Consider the following 21,123-nt stretch of genomic DNA (forward strand, 5'->3'; position numbering starts at 1 on the left):
TTTGTGTGATTTTGGAGTCATTTTTAATGTAATTTTATGTATTTTTTTGTGATTTTGAGCTTTTTTATATCATTTTGTGCTTTTTTAATATAATTTTGTATATATATGGTAATTTATTATTTTTGGAGTCATTATGTGTATTTTTAATGTCATTTTGTGCTTTTTTGATATCATTTTATGCTTTTTTAATGTCATTTTGTCTACATATGGTAATTTATTATTTTTGTAGTCATTATGTGCATTTTTAATGTCATTTTGTGCATTTATCTATCAGTTTATGTATTTTGGATACCATTAAGTGTCATTTTGTGTATTCTTATCCTTATTTCAGTGTTTTCTGTGCATTACTAATGTCATTTTGTGGAATTTTTTGTAGTTTTGTATGTTTTTGGGATAATTTTGTGCATTTTCAACGTCTTTTTGTGTATTATTCTGTGTTTTTCTGCAATTTTCTGTTAGCATCGCTTATGGTAACGCATCAGCTCTGACCCATGTTTAAATTAGCTGTAAAATACACAAAATGTTTTATCTATTATCTCATTTGTTTTTTTAATTTCTTGGTTACCTTGTTAGGCTTCCTAATCAATGATAATATTGGTATATTGGTATAATTGCAATAAATCATAAATTACACAATTCTAATTATAATTAACCCCAACCCTGGCTGTGACTGAGAGGAGCGCCACACCATGACATCATCGGCTGGTTCCTGACCCTGACATGATGACATCATCAGCTGGTTCTGACCTTTCCGTTGCACCACACGGTCTCGTTGCCCTCTGCGTCGATGTCGTCCGTGTCCAGGCTGATGTAGGACAGCTTCCTCTTCAGGCCTTTGGCTTTGATCTCCTGCAGCGCCGCTTTACCTATGAAGTCACCAGGCTGACACACAGCGGGGAGGAGAGGGTGAGACGTAGGTCAGAACATGAGTCACAGATGTGCGCTGACCTACGTCGCCACGGTTACCTTGTTCAGCTTGATGAAGTAATCCAGACCAGCCTCCAGAGGGTTGGTGTCACAGTTCATCTGTCAGAGTGCACGTGTGTTGGAGTGCACGGATATCAGTGGTTCAAAATCAGAAAAAACTTCATTAATCCCAGAGAGGTAATTAGAAAGGCAAAGATCAGCATATTAAAAAACAGCAAAAATACATGCACGCACACACACACGCACACACACACACACACACACACACACACACACACACGAGGCAGGAAGCAAGACTACACAAAGTTAGGCAAACTGGATGAAAAGGTGCAACGATGGCCATGAAAGTGCCAAATGTTTATGTATAAGTTTAAAAAAAAAATAATAATAAAATAAGAATCATTTAAAGAATATATACCTAAGTAAGTAATTTGTAAGTAAGTAATTTATTTATAAAGCGCTTTTTGCAGATAAAATCAGAAAGTGCTGTACAGAGTTGTGGTAACAATACAAGTGCAACATCATAATAGAATAATAAAACATGGGTGCATAAACGTCTTAACATTAAAGGATAATAAAAATGCAAAATCAAGTTAACTAAAAGCTATATACAGTATATACAGTGGGGCAAAAAAGTATTTAGTCAGCCACCAATTGTGCAAGTTCTCCCACTTAAAATGATGACAGAGGTCTGTAATTTTCATCATAGGTTCACTTCAACTGTGAGAGACAGAATGTGAAAAAAAAATCCAGGAATTCACATTGTAGGATTTTTAAAGAATTTATTTGTAAATTATGGTGGAAAATAAGTATTTGGTCAATAACAAAAATTCAACTCAATACTTTGTAATATAACCTTTGTTGGCAATAACAGAGGTCAAACGATTACTATAGGTCTTTACCAGGTTTGCACACACAGTAGCTGGTATTTTGGCCCATTCCTCCATGCAGATCTTCTCGAGAGCAGTGATGTCTTGGGGCTGTCGCCGAGCAACACGGACTTTCAACTCCCTCCACAGATTTTCTATGGGGTTGAGGTCTGGAGACTGGCTAGGCCACTCCAGGACTTTCAAATGCTTCTTACGGAGCCACTCCTTCGTTGCCAGGGCGGTGTGTTTGGGATCATTGTCATGCTGGAAGACCCAGCCACGTTTCATCTTCAAAGCTCTCACTGATGGAAGGAGGTTTTGGCTCAAAATCTCACGATACATGGCCCCATTCATTCTTTCCTTAACATGGATCAGTCGTCCTGTCCCCTTAGCAGAAAAACAGCCCCAAAGCATGATGTTCCCACCCCCATGCTTCACAGTAGGTATGGTGTTCTTGGGATGCAACTCAGTATTCTTCTTCCTCCAAACACGATGAGTTGAGTTTACACCAAAAAGTTCTATTTTGGTTTCATCTGACCACATGACATTCTCCCAATCCTCTGCTGTATCATCCATGTGCTCTCTGGCAAACTTCAGACGGGCCTGGACATGCACTGGCTTAAGCAGGAGGACACGTCTGGCACTGCAGGGTTTGAGTCCCTGTTGGCGTAGTGTGTTACTGATGGTAACCTTTGTTACTTTGGTCCCAGCTCTCTGCAGGTCATTCACCAGGTCCCCCCGTGTGGTTCTGGGATTTTTGCTCACCGTTCTCATGATCATTTTGACCCCACGGGATGAGATCTTGCGTGGAGCCCCAGATCGAGGGAGATTATCAGTGGTCTTGTATGTCTTCCATTTTCTGATAATTGCTCCCACAGTTGATTTTTTCACATCAAGCTGTTTACCTATTGTAGATTCACTCTTTCCAGTCTGGTGCAGGTCTACAATTCTTTTCCTGGTGTCCTTCGACAGCTCTTTGGTCTTGGCCATAGTGGAGTTTGGAGTGTGACTGTTTGAGGTTGTGGACAGGTGTCTTTTATACAGATAACCAGTTCAAACAGGTTCCATTAATACAGGTAACGAGTGGAGGACAGAAGAGCTTCTTAAAGAAGAAGTTACAGGTCTGTGAGAGCCAGAGATCTTTCTTGTTTGAAGTGACCAAATACTTATTTTCCACCATAATTTACAAATAAATTCTTTAAAAATCCTACAATGTGAATTCCTGGATTTTTTTTTCACATTCTGTCTCTCACAGTTGAAGTGAACCTATGATGAAAATTACAGACCTCTGTCATCATTTTAAGTGGGAGAACTTGCACAATTGGTGGCTGACTAAATACTTTTTTGCCCCACTGTATATGTATGTATATATATACATACATATATATATATATATATATATATACATATACATACATATATATATTGACTGTGTGTGTGTGTGTGTGTGTGTGTGTGTGTGTGTTAGTTACAGGGTTCCCACACTTTTTTCACAAGGATTTTTCAAAACTTTTCCAAAATATTTGACCAAACTTTCCATGACTTAATTCTGAAACGCTAAGATATTTTTCGCGTGTGCATTTCCTGGTTTTTGGCGTACGCCAGCTGAAGTGATCTTACCTACACACACCTACACACAGTTTTATAAATGAGGCGTAGAGTGAATTTGTGAGATTTCAGGATTCCCGCTCAATTATTCTGCTGGTAAAATCATAAAATAGCCTATATTTCCAAAACTTTCCCAAAACAGTTCAAATATTCCATAACTTTTCAAGACTGGAAAAATGGGTTTTTCAAATTCCATAACTTTTCCAGGAATTTCATGACCGTGGGGACCCTGATATTAGTGTGTGCGTGTGTGTGTGTGTGTGTGTGTGTATACCTCTGCTCCCCATCCTCTGAAGCCTTTCTCCAGCCTTAATGAGGACATGGCGTAGGTTCCAAAGTGGTCGATTCCCTGGTCTTTTCCCGCTTCCATCATGGCCTGGTAAACAATGGCCATGTTCTTCTGGTCCATGTACATTTCCCAGCCCAGCTCCCCTACACACACACACACACACACACACACACACAGAGAGTGACTTGGCCCCATTAGGCCCACAGACCACGTGTTGGACACCTGCTGATGGTGGTTACCTGTGTATGAGATCCTGATGGCGCGGACAGGAACCCCAGCGATCTGGATGAGTTTACAGTGGAGGAACTTGAAGGCGGAGTCACTTAGGTCCTCCTCCGTCAGCTTCTGGAGGACGTTACGAGCGTTTGGTCCAGCGATGCCCAACACGCCGATGTCATCAGTCACGTTACTGATGTCCACGTCGTATCCACCGTTAGAAACTTCAGCTTCAATCCACCTGAGGAACAGCAGCAGCAGATTTACAACTTCATCATCCAACAGAATAAAACACACTTTCATTGGCTCCGCCCTCATCGTCCAACACACATTAGAGCAGAGACGGAACACTTTGATCACAGCGAGGGCCAAAAACATTGTATCTGACCTGAAGGTCACATGATCAACATTCATTAGAACAATGACCAATTTGTGTATTTACACAGGAAACAAAGGGTTTATTTGTTCTTGTTTTATTTCTAATATATTGTAATTTTATTTGTCATCATGTGTGTTTTTATATAATTTTATGCTTTTTTTAAAATGTCATTTTGTGTATTTTTAGGTAATTTTGTAGTCATTTTGTGTATTTTTCTCTCAGTTTTAATGTTTTTGTTGTCATTTTATGTACAGTATTTTTAATGTAATTTTGTACATTTCGCTGCCATTTTGTGTTTTTTGTTACCATTTAATGTCATTTTGTGTATTTTTCTCTCATTTTCTAGAATTTTCCATTATTTTTGTCATTTTTTTTAATTATTTTGTGCTTTTTTAATGTGTACATCAAGGGCCGCCAGTTTCCACTTAGAACACACGTTTCAAACTCAAGGCCTGGGGGCCAAATCTGGCCCTTTAGAGCATCCAATTCAGCCTGGGGCATCAAGCAAAGAAAGTCAGAGAAGCCATGAATCATTGTGTTAATTACAAACTAATTCAGTTGTAGATATCGCCAAAATAATACATACACTAAACTCCACAATATCTGCAGGGCTCACATGCTTATATCACATGATGGAAGTCATTTCTAATCTGAAATTATTAAAATAATTCTCAACTTTTCTAAAATCCTGCAGTTTTCCTGAAATTATTCCACAAAATGTTCTTAAATTACATACAAATGGTTCATAAAATTAAATAAATTGAAAGAGAAGATCCTGCAGGGACTGATACCTGTCACTTATTGCTTTGATATTATCTGTGCCGTACATATTCTATCATTTATTTATATGTAGAAGTGCAAACTAGAGCACAATAATGATTAAATTGCTAATTTTCACGCTTCACTGAAGATGAACTTCATATTTGGCCCCTGAACTAAAATGAATTTGACACCCCTGAATTAGATGATCCTAAAGCTTTAAGTGCTGTTATTTACATTAAGCAGCAGGGGGCGCTGCAGGGTTAAGTCTGTAGTTGAAGTGTTAGAGATGTGTGTGATAGGAGCAGAAAGTCTGTATGACATTATGAGTGTGAGCTCCTTAAACATCTGCCTTTTAGTTTGAACTGAGCTGAAGAAAAAGCTTCATTTAATAACAGAATAAGTCCTAAAACACAGAGAATGACACCAGAAAACTCCAGAAATACACAGAATGAAACTCCAAAACAAAAAAGTGACGCACAAAAAAATAATTAAATGGCAGAAATCACACAAAATGACTGCAAAAAACACAGAAAACAACAAGAATAAAAAACAATGACTCATAGCTCACGAAACTAAGCAAAAAAAAAAATCAAAATTACAGAAAAAAACACAAAATAGGTTCAAAAATAGACAAAAAATTTAAAATGCACATAATAAGAGAAAAAACACAACCAAAACAACGCACTAAAGGACACCAAAAACACACAAAGCCTTTGTTGTTTCTTGTGTTAATGCTCTGATTGGTTATTTTATAATGCTGACATGAATCACGTGACCCTCAGATCTGATATAATCACATGTTTTTAACTCCGCCCCCTGTGATAAAAGATCATTTAGGAAGATTTAGGGTGAGGTTATAATGAGACTTTATCAGTCCATCAATAGATCAGTGACGTGTTGTTGAATGCAGTGCATGGTCTGATGGAGGTTAAAGGTCGTCTGATGAAGGTCACCTGAGGTCGTGGAGCTCTGATCCTGATCCTGTGATGAGGAGAAACTCTCCTGGTGTGAGCTGAGTGATGGTGACCTCAGCAAACACTCTGCCCCTGGGCGTCAGCATGTGGCTGATGTTGGTGATTCCCACCTGACACACACACACACACACACACACACTTATCAACCGTTGGTACGTTCAGATCTGAGCGTACAACGTGCGTTCGATCAAATTAACGCAAGCTTCGGTATTTATTAATGTTGACATGATCATACGCTACGATCAGGTCTGACTTTGTGTAGTGGAAATAATTATTAATCAAACCTCAGCTGTTATTGAAGCCTCATCAGACACACACTCAGAACAGATCTAAACTGATTATTAAAACAAAATGAACTAAATAAAATGATTTTTTAAAAAGCCCACGTTATGACTTCTTCAGTTTCCCTTCCACGGAACACCATATAACCCCGCTGTAAATAGTTCCTTAAACCTCTACAAAGTCACTGCAGTATTTAATCAGTAATGTGATGAATTATAGGTGAAATTGGCTGGCGGCAAAATAAACACAGACAAGAAACAACATTAAGTAATTTTTAAGTTGTTGGGGTTTTTTTTAAAGTGTTTTGATCATTAATTTATTTTAATGAGATATTTATTGCCTAAAGCTTGTGGACTGAGGTCGATATAAGCATCATATTTCCGTGTGTGTCTCCAGGATCTCTGTTGTGTAGTTGTTCTCAGTGCACACAGGGGGGCAGACGTCTCCTGCTCAGTAGCTGATCCTCCTCCACAGAGCGTTTAAATAAGATCCTTTAAGTCCAGTTTTCACACGTTCAAAAAACACATCTTTGTTTTGCTCCACCTCAGATGTGAAGATGATAATTCTCATCTTTCAAAAACTTTATTTTCTTGTTTGACCTCAGTGGGTGGGGCCTTCGAAATGGGAGGGAGTAACAAGTTAATGCAGGGATGTCCAGAAGCGTAGGTGGCGGGTGGAATCACTGACTACTTTCTTTCTAGCCACCTTCTACTCTTAAACATGTTCATAAATGATTCCTTACCCCTTTAGCACCGAAATAATATCTGTAATATTACATGAATATCTGTAAAAGTCAGGTTTTTATATTAGCGCTGTCTGCTAGATTTCAACTTGCAAATGCATCATGCAAACAAAAACTAGGTGAGAAAATACATCATGTTAAGAAAAGTGCTATATAATAGACAGAAGAAAAGCCACAATTACACTAATATAATGCACCAAAAGCCACCATATAGCATCATTTTTGCTAAATTATCCGGAGGGGACATGCCCCCAGACACCTCTAGGTGTCACGCATCGTCGGCGCGCTGCAGCTGCAACTCGTCGCGAGTTTTAGCCTTCTACTTTTTGTTTCTGGACATCTCTGAAATGATGACTGAATTCAGTTGCTGTATTTATTAACACCTCATCAGTAGTATGCTGGGATTGGTCAGAAACCAATGTTTGATAAATCATACGTTAATCCTGTCGTACGACACAATGTGAACTCACATTTACACACGTTTTCACTCCAGGGCCCTGCTGCCTACCTTAGGCATGGTGTTAGCAAACAGGCGGTCCAGCAGCCTCAGAGAGTCCTTCCCCTTCACCACAAACTTCCCAAAGGGCGTCAGGTCGATCACGCCCACCTTCTCCATCACCAGTTTACACTCTCTGCCCACTGGCTGGAACCAGTTGGTGCGTTTGAAACTGGGCCTGAACACACGCACACACACACACACACACACACACACACACACACACTGAACGTTTGTGTTTGGCTCAATTAACTTCATGTAATTCTTTAACACTAAAACAGTAAAAACAGCGTGTTTAGTGTCAATGTAACACAATTACAAAATGCATGACATCTATGAGGTAGATTTGTGCCTTTATTATTCAATCAAAATAAAGTCGCTTCAATAAAAAAATGTGATTAAAAATAAATGTACTGAGATAAAAAATAAAAACTAAATTCACTTCAATTAAAAATAAATAAAAACAAAATAAACTTTGATTTAAAAAATAAATAGGAAATTCACTTCAATTAAAAAAAAAAAAATAGATTCACTTTGATTAAAATAAAAATGAAAAATAAATTCACTTCAATTAAAAAAATAAAGAAATTCACTTCGATAAAGAAAATAATTAAATTAAAAAGAAATTCACAAAAAAACTAAAAACTTTTCAATGAAGGAAAAAAGTATTTGAATGCAAAAGAATTGGCATTTAAAAATTTTTTTTTATCAAAAATATTTTTAATGATTTAATAATGATTAAACTTCAACAAAGATTTTAAATCAAAGAAAAAAGTGTTCAAATGCACTTTTTGGGTGTGAAATGTTTGTTTGCATTCAAACAGTTTTTCTTTAATTGAAGTTATATTTTTGGAGGAGATCTAAACCTCTTACTTGTATCCAGTGTCGTCTCCAGGTTTGTAGTACCAGTGAGGTTGTTCCCAGCCAGCGTGGAAGCCCATGGAGGCTTTGTCCTTCAGTAGCTCGTACACACCACTGGTCCGGTACGTGGGCCGGCCTTCGAAGCGCTCCTCTTTGGGGTACCCCACTAAAGAACACGTCAGTTACAGACCAAACGCTTCCTCTGAAGAATCCACAGAGTGAAACTCGTCTCACCGACGTTGTTGAAGCCGTACGACTCTCGGGCTTTGGCGCACATGAAGGGAATGTCCGCATACTTTCCGTAGCGGTTGGGGTCGCACTCTATCAGGTCGTAGGGGGGTTCTCCGTTTACCATCCAGTCACTGAGGAACTTACCCATTCCTCCAGCGTGAATGATTCCATATCTGAAGACAAAGACACAAAGGAAACCAAACAAATAGTAAGGAACAGGGTCTCCTTATCAGACAAAAAGTCTCCAAAATGTCAACAAAAATACACAAAAGCTCTCCGAAATACACAAAAATGACAACAAAAACACACAAAATATCTCCAAAACACACATTGTCAACAAAAATACATTAGGAGTCTCCAAAACATGCAAAAAGGACAACAAAAATACACAAAACAACAATATGAACAGACAAAATGTCTCCAAAACCACACCAAAGTACACAAAATATCCCCATAAACATAGAAAAAACAATAAAATGACTCCAAAAACACACAAAATAACAACAAAAATATGCAAAAAGTGTTAAAATGACTTACAACTACAAAAATTAACTGCAGGAAAAATACACAGAATGACAACAAAAAGGTACAAACTAACAATATAAACAGACAAAATGTCTCCAAAACCACACCAGACTCGACAAAATGTCCTTATGAACACAAAAAATAAACAAAAGTTTCCAAAACACACAAAATGACTCCCAAAAAATTAACTACAGGAAAAATAAACAGAATGACAACAAAATGTTTCTGGGAAAGTTCAGTTTCCCAGCACTGAAATACATTTAGAACCTTAATAAGAACCCAATGAACATTAATGTGAGTCTTTTCAGGTCATCATATTATTAAACCCTGATGGTTCCTCATCAAACATTGTTAAAGAGTTACCAAAAAATATCACATGAATGCACTTTAGATCAGACACAGAAGCAACACGCAGCCTTGATCAAAGTATGCGCTGCCACCAAACTAAATGTACAAAATGTCTCCAAAAAAAACACATACATAACAGAAAAATGACACAGAAAAACATATACCGTACTACAGGAAAAAGATACAAAACAACAATATAAACAGACTAAATGTGAGAAAAACAAACACAAAGTCCCTAAAACCACACAGCATGGGTGAAAGATACAAAAATAACACAAAACTACACAAAATGTCACCATAAACACAGAATGACTATATAAAAACATACATAGCACAGAACAACTTCAAAATGCACAAAACGTGTTTTTAATGTTACATAAAAATACACAAATGACAACAAAACATGACTCTACAAGTATATATCTACAGTATATTTTCAAATAACAGACAAATACACTAAATGTCTCAAAAAGCACACAAAATAAGAACAAGAATATACAAAAATGACATAAAAAGCATATTTTAATTGTGTATTTTTGTTTTTTGTCTGTGGATTTTGGTTGTTTTCTTTATTTTGCAGTAATTTAGATTTCATTTATTTTGGTTTTTAAGGGGTCATTTTTGTGGTTTCTTGTTGTTTTGTACGTTATGAGTAACTTTTGTGTTTTCATGTTGTTGTTTTGTGTGTTTTTAAAGTCATTTTGTGTATTTTCCAGTAATTCCATCCCCATTCCTGCCCCGTGCGTTAGTTAACACAGTGACGACGTACACACCCAAAGCCGATGGCGGTCCAGTAGTTGCGTACTCCATGGTGAGGTCCCACCATGGGCATGAGGTCGGGGGTGTACGTGATGGGTCCAGATACGATGTTGATGATGTCAGCCTTCTTCAGCACTGGGACCATCTCCATGGCCATCTCCACATGCTCCATAATCCGGTCCAGATCGGACTCAAACAGCTCCTTCCCAAAGCCTGCATCACATCACAGACGCTTCAGAGATACAACATACACATAAATATATATACTGTAAATATATACAAACCTGGAGGAACTCCATCCCTGACCCACGAGTCCTGCACCACCATCTTCTCCATCTTCTCGTAGGGACCAAAGAGCAGCCCGTCTCTCTCCTGACGGAGGTAGTAGGACCCCTCCAGGTCTCTGATGACGGCCAGCTCCTTCTTCAGGGCCTTCACCTCTGGCACCGTGGCCGTCACCACGTACTGGTGGTGCACTGGGATGGTGGGGTGCTCTAAACCAATCATCTTCCCCACCTCACGGGCCCAGAACCCTACGGAACAGACCACACAGGACATGATGGGGTCCGTCGCACACAGAAAAAAAAAACCCAAACTGCTCCTGTTGGATGCTCTTCAGCTGCTGTCGGAGCATCCATCCAACATCCAACCAACAACATCACCAAAAAACTCGTACAATATCCATCCATCCATAGATCACAGATTCCATCATAGAACAACACAAACCAAACAATAACTACAATATTTAAATATCCAACAGAAATAAACAAAAAGGAGAACAAAAATACTCAAAATGACATCAAATAATACAAAAACATCAACATCTCTTTATAAAAGCAAGGAATCTGTGTGTGCGTGTGTGTGTGTGTGTGTGTGTGTGTGTGTGTGTGTGTGTGTGTGTGTGTGTGTGTGTGTGTGTGTGTGCGTGTGTGTGTGTGTGTGTGCGTGTGTGTGTGTGTGAATGGAGACAATTGCAAAATTGTTACTGTTTCCCAACCAGTCCAACGTGAACATTTTGTTTATCATGAAGACGTTGAAGATGTTTATGTGTTTTTGGAGTCATTTTGAGTATTTTTGTTTCCTTTTATTTGTTTCTATTCTCATTTGGTGTTTATTTGCGTTTGTTTTTGAGTCATTTTGAATATTTTTGTATATTTTTTGTTGTCATTTGGTAATTTTTTTTTTGGGTAAAACGAAAACATTTTGATGTGTATAACCTATATTTCATTTGTCACTCCTGTTGATTGAAACTTACACTACATGGTTCCAAACCTCAATTTAAACTGAAAAGACAAGGACATTCTGCAGTTCCTGCTTTTATTTTTTGTAACATGCAATCATTAACTGTCAAAAGTCATTAACAAGCATACAACATGAAAAACATGAAAGCTATTAGTTATTTTCATAATAGATATTTTGTTTTAGTCAGTGTACTGTATTTACATCAGATATTTGTTTGACCAGCAGAGGGCGCTGGTAACGCAGTGTTCAGTTGGGATGCAGCTATTCTAGCAGTGAAGAAGAGATGCTATGCTAGCAGACAGAGCTAATAGAAAAACCTGACTTTTACAGATATTCACATAATATTACAGATATTCTTTCGGTGCTAAAAGGGGTAAGGAATCATTTATGAACATGTTTAAGAGTAGAAGGCGATTCCAATTTTGATGCGCGCAATGCACAGCAGTACCAGTAACATGCAAGTGGTGTTGCCAGGTTGGGGGCCCTAAGCAGCAGCTTAGTCTGCGTATAGACCCTTGTGACTGATGTCACAGCACATTGACCCATCGCCATCTTGGAAGATGAAGGCCCTATACGGATGCACCTACGTCGGTGTGTTTAGTTGAATAATCAGTGAGCACTAGGGTTGGGGAGGCAGGGCGTTGCAAATCGAGACCACCAATGTCAACACCAATGACAATTTCATATGTTTCTGCTGGCAAGTGTTAATCTAACAAAATCAACATCATAAAACACAACTAAAGAAACAAACAATTATTTAATATAGCCTCCATACTCTCCCAACAAGATATATCTCATGACACAGCAGCACATTCTTTGTTTGTGTTGGAAACACAAAAACACAGAGGAAATGACAACAACAACAACTCAGAGCAGCCTCAGTGAGGAGCATCCACAAAGTCAATCCTTCCTTTTGTTCCATTCACTGTAGAAAATACCAACAATGTTCTGACCTTACCTTTGCTGAAGGTCTGGTAACTCAGGTGTTGGTCTCCATCTTTTAAAAGCTGTTGTTTTTCCTTAAAAGAAAGTTTATTTATCATCTCTTGTGCTGTCATCCTACCTGTAGCGTTATCCCGCCCACTAGCTAGAGAACGTAGCAGCAGCCACGCTGTATCAATTCACTAATGCACTGTGAAGGTACGTATAGCATTTAGCATAGCTGACACTTTTAAACTTATAGGTAATGTAGGCTATCGGAAATTGAAGAATAAAAAAATATAATTTTATTATAATTAAAACAATCAAAATATCAATTCACCCTTGGGTAAGCACTGCCTACCTTGCCTACCCTGACTGCACGTCACCGTGAATAATAGTGTTATTTATTGAAAGCAGCCCATGTGCTAAACGAGATCGTCTCTGTTTGGCCTCAATATGTCAGAGGCCACGATTATGTTGACACTCTACCACAAGTTGGTACAAGGAGGAGCTGGGTCTGATCGGTGGGAATGACCCCTACAACGTTCCTGTTAACAAATGGAATGAAGATGTCTCTTATTTCCCAGGAGTGACTTATCCTGACATCGTGAACTACCTCGTCTTTACATCTATGACTCATACACAATGAACCACATGAAAAGTTTCAAGCTAATGGAAGTTTACAACCAGTTTGTTTGTGGCTGGATTTGTGAAGTAGCTGCTTTTATTCATCATGAACTCCATGTGGTTAAATCCAGAGTAAGTAGACTCATTTTTCATAATTCATCTGTAATGTGAGTAGGGTTGGGTACTGAAACACGGTACCAATATGGCACGTTAACGGTAGTAACCAGCTGGTCTTTGGTGAGAGCAGACGTGTTTTTCTTTGCTCCGATAACACGACCTTGGCTACAGCTGGCTACAGCTGAACAGCCTGAACAGCCTGAAAAACTGGGCCCAAGACTGAAGGAAAATGGTGAAAAAACCCAATTCGGGTTTGGAAGAGGTCAAGGAGATGATACGCGAGGGTCTACAAAACCTATCTGCCGAGATAAAGTCGTTGGAAAAGACGCTGGAAAATTCACTGGAAAGACTACAAAGCGAAACAAAGGTACTGAAAGAAAAGAATGAAAGAAATGCTGAAGAGATAAAATTGTTGAACGCGAGGGTTGAACAGCTGGAACAAAAGGAAAGAGAGAAAGATGTCATCATCACAGGCCTAAAGATAAAACCCAGGAGTGACGAAGAAACAAAATCGATTGAACAACAGGTCATTGACTTCCTGAAGTCGAAGGACATTGTCCTGAACCCTGACAACATCAACTCCTGCCATCTCCTGCCAAAGAGAAATGATACCAGAGCTGTAAAAATAACCTTCACGAATATAAAATTCAAAGGAGAAATAATCAAGCAACGAAACAAACTCAAGGGAACGAAAGTGTACATCAATGAAAACCTGACGAAACAAAATGCAAGCATTGCATGGAAAGCACGCCAAATAAAAAAAGAAGGAAAGATTTTGAAGACGTGGTCAAAAAACTGCAGGATTTACATCCTGGAAGAAGAGGACGGAAAACCAGTTCTTATCAAGACGATGGACAACTTGGGAAAATACGAAGGATCCACCTAAACAACAACATTACTGATGGTAATCATGGATATGGACCCAGATCTATACAAACACTGGAAACAAAACTCAGACTGTGATTATTTTACGGAGACCGAATTAAATGTGGAAACCAAGAGTAAAAAAGGTCTGTCATTTATTCATTTTAATTGCTAGGTGGTGGGGTGATTAAGGATTACATTAAATTTAAATTCAAAGTGTTTATTGTCATATGTGCAGTTAGAAACACGATTTTTTTTTTATATACAATGAAATTACTGCCTTGCTTATGAACTAAGATATAATAATGTGTTTATACAAGTTAAATCTAACAGTGGAAAATACAACACTGCCAATAAAACTAACAACAGCAGTTAGAAACACGCTTATGAACTAAGATATATTACATTAAAATACTACTTTGCTTGTGAACTGGATGTGGTGATGTGTTTATACAAGTTGGATCTGATCCCATCATCAGACAGTGGAAAATACAACACTGCCAATAGAACTAACAACAGCTGGATTACCCTTGATGTAGAGACAAAACAAGGTGACATTGTGGATGAAAAGGGAAGAATCTTCCAAACACCTTCGAAAGAGGAACTATTCTTGAACTGGAGGAATGCTAACAACGTCTGGCAGGGAACAAGGCCAACAGATGAGAATACACAAAAAAGAAGAAATCAAGAATGTTTTGACCAGAGAGACATGTAAACCCATGTAAATCTGCGATGGTAAAACAGGGGACGGGACCCGGATAAGCAAACTGCTTCTCTCGTCTCCTTTTTCGGCATGTACAAAAAATGTAAAAAAAAAAAAAAAAAAAAAAGTGAATGTAACCATGTCGGAAATAAACTGAATAAATAAAAAAAATAAATAAAATAAATAAAAATAAATAGTTATTTCTTAACAATATTCATCTCCAGCATTATATAGTTTAATACAATATTGTTTTATTTGATATTATTTAAATGTTTTTGTTTATATTATTTCCATATGTTTCTTGTATATATATTATTTAAGGGAATATTGTGTTCAATTTGGCCCTGAAAAAAAGTGTATGTGGTTTCTTGTTTTTTTTTAAAGCACCGTTTAAGCACCAGAACTATTTAAAAAAATGCCGAGTCGGCTCTGGTATCGGATTAAACCCAACCCTAAATATGAGTGTGCAATGCTGTTTTTTCAGAATCTGAGCTATTTTATCGATGACCTAAATTTGTGTGAAAAATAGATCTGCACACTTGGATCAATGCAAATAAAACAATTGAATTTCCCAAGCTTTCGGTCAAAGGACCTTCATCAGAGAAACAAACAACATGGCGACAAAGAACAGGTTTATTTAATCCAGCTGTGGTAGAACACCCAAACACAACAGTTTACCATCGCTGTGGGCGCTCTGCTTCGCTACGTACAATCTATGGTTTCACAACGTTTCCTGCGGTGGCCTGTTCTTCCATCATGAGGGAGGACCGTGCATCACGTGACCTGTGGCATCTTCCAATGAAGATGCAATGGAAAAGAAACCTTGAATAACCAAATAAATTGGCTGTTCCAGTGCCAACTCGGCTTGAACGTAGATATTGTGCACAGAGGGACCAGAAACCTCCTGTCTGTGGCCCCCCAGCAGAGATGGCGATGGTCCCAGCCTGCAGCTTCACAGGTTCACCTGAGGGAACAACTGAATTGTTTTCTTGAACTGGAACTTGCAGCTGCTCAGTTCCTGAATTAGAGCTTCCCTTCGTGGAGCTTTGCATCAAATGGAGCTCATCCTGAGCTTCTTCATAGAGCTCCAATGCAGCTTGTAGTTTCTGTTTTTCTGACTCCAATTCTTTATTTTGCCAGTAAAGTTTGTTAAGCTCTTTCCTGGTTTTCTCATGTTGGATCTCCAGAGGAAAGGGATTGGTTTGTTCATCCTTTTCATTCTGAAGATCATACACTTCCTTCTTGAGATTTTTAATCATAAAGTGTTTTTCGTTGACCTGATCTTTCATTTCCTTCATCGCAGCAACAAGTGAATTATTTTCTATAACTACAGTATTTATATCTTCTTGTAGCTGCTGAATGATCACATCAAAGTTCTCACTCATGGCAGTCAGCATGCTTTCCTTTTCTTGGAGCTTTTCCACTTGCTGTTTGGAGGCCTCCCCTGCTTTCTTTTGCTCCTCCAGTTCCAACTCGACATCTCTTAATCGCTCCTGAAGTTTCACGATCACTTCTTGACGTTGCTTCTCAGTTGTAGGATGTGATGAGATGCTAACGTTTGTAGCATCCGACTGATGCTGGAGATTAAACAGCTCTTCTCTAAAACTCTGGTTCTCGATTTGCAGCTTCATCATCTCATCTTTGGACTCTGAAGTCAACTTCTCATACTGTTGTTTATACTGGAGCTTTAAATCAGTTTCTCTTTGCAACGCTGACTGAAGTTCAAGCACTGTATTGTGTGTGTTTGGATCCATGGCTGTAGTTTTATCCACTGACTGACTGACTGACTGACTGACACTGTACTGACCAAGTTTACCCACTTGTTATGTAAAGCCTTCCTCCTTTGATGTGTGTAACCAAAGCGTTTTCCTTTAAAGTTAACGCTGCTCAGATGACATCATCCTCCAATGGAATCCAGGACATGTAACCACGGCAACCAGGAGACAAACTACACTAACAATTTAATTGTTATTAAATCATTGTAAAAATATTTTATATCATTTCATTTTTATATCAAAAACCCTTTAAAGCCTGAATCTTTAAATCAGCTGTAAAACACACTAAAATATATGATCTACTTTGTTTCTCATCTATTGATTACCTTGTTAGGGTTAGGCTCAATTATAATTGTAATTGATTTTGTAATTTCAATTACAATTATGTTGTAATTATAATTGTAATTGTTTTTGTTTTTTTAATCTGTTGCTCTCATAATCGTAATTAAATTGTAACTGAGTTCAGATAATTGACTTTAATTGCAATTGCCATGATAATTCTATACAATTATAGAATATAATTTAATGTTAAACTGTGGAACCATGTTAATGTTCTATGTACAGCTCTACACATATGTCGTAAACAATTATCAAAATATGTTTCATACCAAGCTTTCACACATTTTATCATAATAAAAATATAAATCAAGGAGTAAACTGACACAAAAAAGGCTCAGACGTCCACACCAGAAATATCAAAACCTATATTTTCATTGATTAGGAAGCCTAACAAGGTAATCAATAGATAGGAAAGAAATTATCATGTTTTTGTTATTTAGTATTTTTTTTAATCTTTTTTGTATATTCTTATTGTCATTTGATGTATATTTGCTGTTTTTGTGTATTTCTGGTGTCATTTAGTGTATTTATGTTGTTATGCTTGTGTGTATTTTTCTGTGATTTTGTATTTTTTTGTTGACACTGTGTATTTTTGGAGTATTTGGAGTTTTGTGTACATGTGCTGTACTTAAATTTTTTTTAAAAAAAATCTAATTTTGTATTTATGTTGTTTGTGTGTTTTTGCATACATACATACATACATAAATCCTGTATAATTCAGTCGACCAAAACTAGAATATATTACTGAAACAATCCTGACTCAATTTTTACTAAACTAAGTTGCATTTTCATCAAAAGTCTGTCAAACTGAATCAAAATTTGCTGTCAGCGTTAACGCTGCTCTCATGAAATCTAACGATGAAACGGAAACAAAACACAAATTTGTCATGGAAACTTAAAAAATCTGAGCCTCTGATACGAATAATGGTGAGGTTTTCAAATTAAAAGGTGAGAGGAATTCATTATTTAGGGAAAATAAGTACAAAAATAAACTTTCTTCTATGTTTAAAACTCAGAAAGAATTAGAAACTGTCAGAAATAAATACGATCTGGTGCCAAACTGGGTCTTTGATTCATGGAAATTGTTTCAGTGTGTAAATTGGGAGAAAACACACACACACACACAGAGAGGTGTTGTATTTCTGTGAGAAAACTCCCCGTGCACAAAATAAAGTAAAACAAAAAGCCACAAAGCTAAAAACAGTGTGAGTGTGGAGGCGTGCGGTCGCTGCTGCTTCCTGATTGGTCGAAAGTTGATCTGCTGGCCTGTTTGGATTGGCTGTCGCACAGCCGGGGGGGGGGGGCACGTAGCCAGAGTACAGAATGTGCAGTAAAGTATAGATGCAAAGTGATGTTTTTAACACAGTTTGATCCTTTTACTGAGAGAGCGACACTGTTACTACAAAATAAAAGCATCAACAACAACAATAACAACAAATCAGCAGCACCACAACTGGAATGACCCGGTTCAAGATATAGCTGACCAGTGTGTGTGTGTGTGTGTGTGTGTGTGTGTGTGTGTGTGAGTAAAGGTCTCACTGATAAGCTTCCACTCTCCTTTCCCCCATATATAAACACATAACACTGTTTTTATGCTTCACACGTTCCATCAATGGGAACAAAAACATCAAATATGATCGAATTGTTTACACGCCGTTATTTGTCGATTGATCGATTCAATTCATTTTTTTCCTCAGATTTCTACACAATACCCCATAATGACAACATGAAAAAAAATATTTTTAAATGTTTGCAAATGTATTAGAAATAAAGAATGAAAATATAACATGTACATAAGTTTTCACAGCCTTTGCTCAGTACTTTGTTGTGGCACCTTTGGCAGCAATTACAGCCTCAAGTCTTTTGGAATATGAAGCCACAAGCTTGGCACGTCTATCTGTTGACACTTTGGCCCATTCCTCTTTACAGAACCTCTGGAGCTCCATCAGGTTGGATGTGGAATGTCGGTGCACAGATATTTTCAGATCCTCCAGAGATGTTCAATGGGATTCATGTCTGGGCTCTGGGCCACTGTAGGACATTCACAGAGTTGTCCTGAAGCCACTCCTTCCATATCTTGGCTGTGTGCTTAGGGTCGTTGTCCTGTTGAAAGATAAACCATCGCCCCAGTCTGAGGTCAAGAACGTTCTGGACCAGGTTTTCCTCCAGGATGTTTCTATACATTACTGCATTCATTTTTCCCTCAATCTTGACTAGTCAACTGGTTCCTGCTGCTGAAAAACATCCCCACAGCATGATGCTGCCACCACCATGCTTCACTGTAGGGATGGTATTGGCCAGGTGATGAACGGTGCCTGGTGTCCTCCACAAATAACGCTTGGCATTCACGCCAAAGAGTTCAACCTTTGTCTCATCAGACAAGAGAATTCTGTTTCTCATGGTCTGAGAGTCTTTCAGGTGCCTTTTGGCAAACTCCAGGTGGGCTGCCATGTGCCTTTTACTAAGGAGTGGCTTCCGTCTGGTCACTCTACCATACAGGCCTGATTGGTGGAGTGCTGCAGCGATGGTCGTCCTGATGGAAGGTTCTCCTCTCTCCACAGAGGAACCCTGGAGCTCTGTTAGAGTGACCATCAGGTTGTCAGTCACCTCCCTCACTAAAGACCTTCTTCCCCGATCACTCAGTTTAGAGGGACGTCCAGCTCTAGGAAGAGTCCTGATGGTTCCAAACTTCTTCTATTTATGGGTGATGGAGGTCACTGTGCTCATTGGGACCTTTAAAGCAGCAGAAATGTTTCTGTACCCTTCCTCAGACCTGTGCCTTCAGACAATCCTGTCTCAGAGGTCTACAGACAATTCCTTCGACTTCATGCTTATTTTGTGGTCTGACAAACACTGTTAACTGTGGGACCTTATATAGACAGGTGTGTGCCTTTCCAAAACATGTCCAATCAACTGAATCTACCACAGGTGGACTCCAGTGAGGCTGTAGAAACATCTCAAGGATGATCAGTGGAAACAGAATGAACCTCAGCTCAAAGGCTGTGAATACTTATGTAAAAGTGATTTCGTTGTTTTTTATTTTTAACAAATTTGCCAAAAATCTCAAACAAACATTTATCATGTTGTCATTATGTGGTATTGTGTAGAATTTTGAGGAAAAAATGTGAATTTAATCCCTTCTGGAATAAGGCTGTAACATGATGTAAGGCTGTGTGAATACTTTCTCCGTATGCACTGTACGTAGCTTTTACTAAAGCATGTGATTGATCTAAGGGTCACATGATCAATATTCATGTCAGCATTAGAATAATGACCAATAAGAGCATTAACACAGGAAACTACAAAGGAACTGTGTATTTTTGTTGTAGTTTTGGGTCTTTTTGTTGTTGCTTAGTGTTTTTTTTGTGTTTTTGTTCTTTTGTGTATTTTTGTGTTTGTTAATTTTGTAAATTTTTTGTTGTTGTGCGAGTGATTTTGTGTATTTTATTGTCATAGTGTGTAAAATCATTGGCATTTTGTGTGTATTTGATGTGGTTTTGTAAATGATTTTTGTTGTGCATATTATTTGTTGTTGTGTATTTTTATTGTCATTTTCAGTGTATGTTTTATTGCGGTTTTGTGTGTATTTTGGTTGTTATTTTGTATATTTTTTGTCGTTTTGTAAATGTTTTTGTTATGAGAGTTATTTTGTGTATTTTTTGTTGTGTGTATTTTTATTGTCATTTTCAGTGTAATTTTTGTTGTTGTTTTGCATGTTTTTTGTCGTTTCGTATATATTTTTTGTTGTGTGAGTGCTTTTGTGTATTTTTATTGTCATTGTGTGTATTTTTATTGGCATTTTGAGAGTATATTTGTTGTTCTTTTGTATTTTTTCTGTCATTTCGTATATTTTCTGTTGTGTGAGTTATTTTGTGCATTTTGCTTGTGTTTATCGTCATTTTGAGCATATTTTGTGTGTATTTTTGTTCTCGTTTTGTACATTTTTCGTCGTTATTTTGTGAGTATTTTTCTTGTGTACTTTTTTAATGTCTTTTTGAGAGTGTTTGTGTTGTTTTGTGTGTATTTTTGTTGGTTTGTGTGTATTTTTGTTGTTTTGTGTGTATTTTTGTTGTTTTGTGTGTATTTTTGTTGTCATTTTGTAAATTTTTTGTTGTGTGTGTTTTTGGATAAAGAAAATAAGGAAATGAAAACTGTATTAGTCGTCACTATTAAATCAAAATAAAGCAGAATAATCCATATTGAAGGTGCACACCTGCAGGTGTGGTGATAAAATTGAACGTGGACAGATTAATAATAATAGTAATAA

The 21,123-nt window shown here is 37.7% G+C and overlaps 1 protein-coding gene across 1 annotated transcript in view; it reads right to left on the bottom strand.

Annotated features, from left to right (window-relative positions):
* The window catches only part of dmgdh (dimethylglycine dehydrogenase), a 30,728-nt gene that overhangs the window by 715 nt on the left and 8,890 nt on the right, over positions 1-21,123 (bottom strand). The window contains exons 6-15 of the mRNA XM_028463404.1: positions 10,553-10,801; positions 10,283-10,481; positions 8,640-8,809; positions 8,418-8,571; positions 7,557-7,722; positions 6,004-6,134; positions 3,933-4,150; positions 3,679-3,836; positions 967-1,026; positions 748-882 (exon numbers count right to left, since the gene is read on the bottom strand). Coding sequence (XP_028319205.1) covers positions 748-882; positions 967-1,026; positions 3,679-3,836; positions 3,933-4,150; positions 6,004-6,134; positions 7,557-7,722; positions 8,418-8,571; positions 8,640-8,809; positions 10,283-10,481; positions 10,553-10,801 — 1,640 coding nt within the window. The remainder of the gene's footprint in view (positions 1-747; positions 883-966; positions 1,027-3,678; positions 3,837-3,932; positions 4,151-6,003; positions 6,135-7,556; positions 7,723-8,417; positions 8,572-8,639; positions 8,810-10,282; positions 10,482-10,552; positions 10,802-21,123) is intronic.

This window comes from Gouania willdenowi, chromosome 12 (genome assembly GCF_900634775.1).
Source record: "Gouania willdenowi chromosome 12, fGouWil2.1, whole genome shotgun sequence".
Classification (NCBI taxonomy): Eukaryota; Metazoa; Chordata; class Actinopteri; order Blenniiformes; family Gobiesocidae; genus Gouania; species Gouania willdenowi.